General features: G+C 51.4%; 1 protein-coding gene across 2 annotated transcripts; it reads right to left on the bottom strand.

Annotated features, from left to right (window-relative positions):
- Positions 1 to 397: 397 nt before the first annotated feature.
- PRR15 (proline rich 15) lies at positions 398 to 4,692 on the bottom strand. 2 transcript variants are annotated; one of them, XM_015650451.2, is made up of 2 exons: positions 4,601 to 4,692; positions 398 to 4,151 (listed from the first exon to the last, which is right to left on the bottom strand). In XM_015650451.2, exon 2 carries the CDS (start codon positions 4,140 to 4,142, stop codon positions 3,780 to 3,782), a length of 363 nt encoding a protein of 120 aa, XP_015505937.1. In that variant the 5' UTR covers positions 4,143 to 4,151; positions 4,601 to 4,692; the 3' UTR covers positions 398 to 3,779. The 2 variants fall into 2 exon arrangements, with proteins under 2 accessions (XP_015505937.1, XP_015505947.1); XM_015650461.2 differs by lacking the exon at positions 4,601 to 4,692 and adding an exon at positions 4,461 to 4,569.
- Positions 4,693 to 4,951: the final 259 nt, after the last annotated feature.

Genomic DNA, 4,951 nt, shown 5'->3' with positions numbered 1-4,951 from the left:
CAAAAAATATACCACCACCACCACAAACCAAAAAAACCAAAAAAAAACCCAAAACAAAACAACCAAACAGAAAAATCAAAATCAAACCAAACAAAAAACCCCTACAACCCCTTTCTCCTGCTAAAAAAAAATAATAATCCTCCAAACAGTAAGGTCCCCTTCTTCATTCTTCCAGTTCAGTTGAAGTCATACCCTGACATAACATCTGAGGTTAGAAGTCTTGAGGCTTTCAAGGCATTTATTCCAGCGTTTCCAATTTAGGATCATTTTCTGCAGGTGCTCCCTATAATCTTTGTTGAAGCCCAGACTGACCAACCTACAATAGCAGGGAATGATTCACCAGGCAACCACTCAGAGATTTATTTTTAGTTTTGGCAAGAGTAGGAATAAGCAAGCATATACTTTGCAAGTTTATTTCAAAAGTTCATTCTATTTGCTTTTTTTTTTGCCCCAAACCAGCAATCCTTAGTATCTGCGATAATATTAAGAAAATTGCACTATAACTGACATAGCTCACCTCATCTGCTTTTTTCCATTTGTTTTGTCAATGCCACTGTTTACTTTTAAAAATATACAGCAAGTACTTTCTCAGTCAGCCTATTTCCTCAGCTTACTTTCTGATCCATGATCTCTATAAAGATGAGAAAAATACCCACACTAAGAGTGCAAACTGCCTTTTAATAATCCAATGCCCAGAAATGCACTATTGTTATAACAGAGCAAGTATTGTTCAATACATAAGAAACTATTTCCACTTCAATGGTTAAAAACAGTAATTCAGGTGCTCCATAAAATACCATTTTTTTTTGTTCTGTATCAGCTTAATTAATTTACATGTGTACAGATTACTTAAGCTTTATCTGGGGCTCTGGCTGAGAAACAAGAGGCCTTCTCCCTGCTCCTGGCCCTGGTGGGTGAGCACTAAGCTGCAGGTACTGCTGGGCACAGAGGGCAGGGAAAGTGAGACGAGGCAGCCAGCCCATTTTCTCATGGATCTAGTTTTTCAGTGGCTGCTATCACATTCATTGAAGCAAGGATTTGACTGAGCAGGAAGATAGAATTACGTCTCCTTCCCACAGCTCAAGGTCAGGATAAAGATGGAGGAGCACTGTGAGGTATTTTGCGTGCGTTTATTGACTTTGTATTTTGACCGAATTTCCAAGATGAAAGTATTGTATGCAAGGATTAAGATGTGGCTAATATTTAGTCACATATTAGCCACTATTGATATTAAATCTTAGCAGCACCCATCTGAACAGCACACCAGACTTCTCAAATAAAACCCAAATTGGATATTTCTTGAGCCTAAGTAAAGACTTGCAGCTAACAAACCTGAGGCGTTTCCAAAAGGCAAACAGAGGATCAGTGTAAAACAAGGCAGCTTTGAGGTACAGAAGAGAGGAGGAAAGTGTATTTTCACAACAGTTTAAGGATTAAAAATGCAGAAAAACATTGATATAAAACACTAGTCTGCATTAATTCTCCAGCCTCTGGCTAGTTCTGAGGATCTGACCCTCACAGAACTCACACCAAACCAGATGCAGGAGTTGAGAAATTCATCAGTGCAATTTCTGCTTACTTGTTCTTCCATTTTGGGCACACAGACATACAAAAACGTTTCTTTAGACCTTAGAATACATAAACACAGCAGACTATTTCTGCCTGTAATAAACACGAGCAGTTTGCCCACCAAAAGTAGTATGACAACCCTGGCAGCAAAGCCACCCCTTTCTGCCTCCTTGCCCCTACTCCCACCCTGGGTTAACTGTAGCTGGAACTGGGTTCTTCTTAATCCACCTCTCAGTTTCCAGCTTTTAAACTTTCCCCCTTCTCTCTCATCCCCCTTTTTCCAAGACTAGGTTTGCTCTGACTGCTTCTTCTCATGAGAAGGATTTCAGATGTCCCTTGACTGAAGAGGCCTTCTGTTGGAAAAGCACTTTTGAGGAGAAAGTTTAAAGAGCTCCCCTCACCCACCCCAGATCGTTACTTGGTCAGATCTTTGCATGGAGTCAGCAACATAAACAGGCAGTCCAAATCCAGTACTTTGTGGTTTTACTAAATGAAATAAAAAAAACCCAACATGTATCTACACACTGGGTGGGAAAAAAAAACAACCAAAAACAACCCCCCAAAAAAGAAAGCTTTCATGGAAATAGATTTGATGCTACAGTCCCTTTGTCCTTGGGTTCCAGAGTCTGAAGGAGTGAATGACCAGTGAGCACCTCAGCAGCTACGTTGTCTGAGTTTATTGCACAGGAGCTTTCAAGGTTCACTACATATTATTGTGCACATTGAACCATGGGGCACTTGCCCAGAATCTGGTGCAACATTTCATTTTGATTGTCAATGGCTGGTTTAATTCATATTTTCAACTGGAACTCAGTTCTTATTTCCTTTCCAGTCACTTTTTATTTTTAATTGACTTCAAATGATTAATTACAACTAACCAAAATCATAACTGCATAATACTTGACTGTTAGGAAGTAATTTTCAGTGCCTGCCACTATGTAGTATCTCATATTCAGAAAAAGTCTAAAACCATCTTAACAATATAAAGTATATTGCAAATGCATTTAAAATAAATAAGTCAGTTGTTGCTACATCACCTACTATCAAGAAATGTATAATTGCCAAGTATTTTAGCTGATTTTGCTCTGTAAGGCACAACACCAGTACAAATCTGGCTTATATTTGTCCAAAAATCCAAGAGCTCTTAGAGGGAGCAGGTAACTACTCGAGTGAAAGCACATCATCTCACCATCAGAAGAAATCCTGGGACATTTAACCTTGCTTCAAAAGCCTCAGATGTGGTAAACAGCAAACCCTTCCAGTGGTGCCCAAGCCTATTTCCACACTAGAACTGCAATCCTGCTTGTGCTCTCCAGGGCTGGGCTCATCTCCCAGAAGCATGTTTACATCTTATCACATAATTTCTTCATTGGAGCTTCATTATGCCAGTTAACACCAATTATGCAAAAATCATGTATCCCCTGGGTAAATAGTGTGAATTGCTAGACAACATGGGCCTCCCTCTGTAGCAGAACTACGAGGGACCAGTCTCTGAAACACCTGCTTAGTATTACACTGTAAGAAGAGGGAGAACACCAGCATGGTCCTGCATTTTCCATATGTAAATGTGATGTGATGTGGGACATCGGCAAAGGCAAGAACCTGCTCCTCACAACACCTCTCTTTTGACCCCCCGTGGAGGACGGAGGATGTGTTTGTGGCTAATGGCAGGACAGGCACACTTTCGGCACCGCCGGAGGTCCTCGGCCCTGAAATTACATAAGAGCACTTTGTTCCCCCCTTCCTTCGATAAGACAGCCTGAGAGACGAAGGCAGCAAAGCACCTCCTCGGCTTGAGAGCCAGAAGGAGCTAGGTCACAGGCCTCAGAGTCAGCACGTTGGCTCCTGGCAAGGGCTGCAGGAAGGTTCAGAGACCCCACCATCGGCCTTGGGATAGCACCTTTGAGTCCGCTCACCACAGTACAGGGAGTGGGGTGTTTATTTGTGTTTTTTTTTAAAAAGACAATCACATCGTCCCGTCATCCGGGGGTTTGGTATTGGCCGTGTTCACCTAACACAGCACGGAATTCCCTCGCCCGGCAGCGGTGCCGGGCTCCCCGCAGTGTCCGCTCAGCGTTTGGGAGGCCGCTGCCGACGAGTCACCCATGGGTCCAAGCCCAGCTGTGGGGCAGTCACTGACTCCGGCTGCGGGTCCCGCCAGTTCTCCGGCCACCCATCCAGTGGCAGCTCCTGGGCAAGGCCCTCCTGGGCTACTCGGCCCCTTGGGCGGCGTGGCCTGGGGCGCCGCCGCCGTCGAAGACCTCGGGGCTGTCGGCCAGCAGCGAGGTGCGCACCTTCCGCCGCTCCTTGAAGCGGCCTGAGTGGGACACTCGGAGGCTCCGCCGGTTGCCGACTCCAGTTCCCGCGGCGTCGCCGCTGCCGAAGGGAAGGGGCTGCTCCTCCCGGCCGTCGGGGCTGGGGGTGTCGGCGGGGGTCTCGCTGGCGACGGGGTGCGGCGGGGCTACCGCCGCTTCCTTGTGCTTCTTCTTGCTGGTCAGCGATTTCCACCAGGGCCCCGCCGAGCCCTTGACGCCGGCCCGAGGAGCGGCGGTGGCCGCGGCGCTGTCCGCCATCTCGGGCTCCTGCGGGGGGAAGAGGGCGACGGCGGGTTGGCAGCCGGGCACGCCGCCTCCCCGCTCGGCCGGCACCGGGACCCCTCTTCCCCAGCCCCGGGGGACCGTGCCCGGCGCCCGGGGAGGGACGCGTCCTGCGCCGGCGGCCGGGCGGCCACGGGGGGAGCGGCCTGAGCCCCGTCGGGCGGCTGGGAAGCGCCGCCCGCCTCCGTGCGCGGCTCGCACAGCCTCAGGTAAATGACGCCCCGGAGCCGGGCCGCGGGACGCGCTCCCCGCACTCACCACCCTCCATACCCAGAAGCAGAGCCGAGGCCCTACCTTGGGGCTGCTGCCTCCCCGCGGGACGAGGCCGGGAACCCGGCGCGTCCTGGGGCTCCTGCGCTTCCCCACCCGCCTCCTTCCCGCCTCTCCCCGCCCCGCCGGCTCCCTGCGCAACAGGTACGGGAGGCGACACTGACCTGCGGGAGCGCGCTCCTGCCCCGCGGAGCCCCGGCGCGGCGGGGAGGGCGGCTGTGCGGGGCTGTGCGGGGCTGTGCGGGGCTGTGCGGGGCGCAGCGGCCGGCGGGGAGGGAGGCTGTGCGGGGCGGTGCGGCCGCAGGTGCCGGCCGGCCCCGCGGCTCGCCCCCGTGGGCGGAGCGGCGGCCCGGCCAGCCCCGGGGCCGGGCGGATCCCGCTCACCTGCCCGGCTCCCGCGGGGCGGGGCGGGAGGGACCGGCCCTGAATCCCCGGGGCAAGGCTCGGTGTCCCCTGCAGGGAGACCGGGCGGTGGAGGGACAGCGGGAGGGGGAAGAGGAGGAAGAGCAGGGAGC

The sequence above is a fragment of the Parus major genome, chromosome 2, assembly GCF_001522545.3.
Source record: "Parus major isolate Abel chromosome 2, Parus_major1.1, whole genome shotgun sequence".
Taxonomy (NCBI): domain Eukaryota; kingdom Metazoa; phylum Chordata; class Aves; order Passeriformes; family Paridae; genus Parus; species Parus major.
The sequence above is the reverse complement of the archived record's forward strand: the minus strand, read 5'-3'. Positions and strand labels throughout refer to the sequence as shown.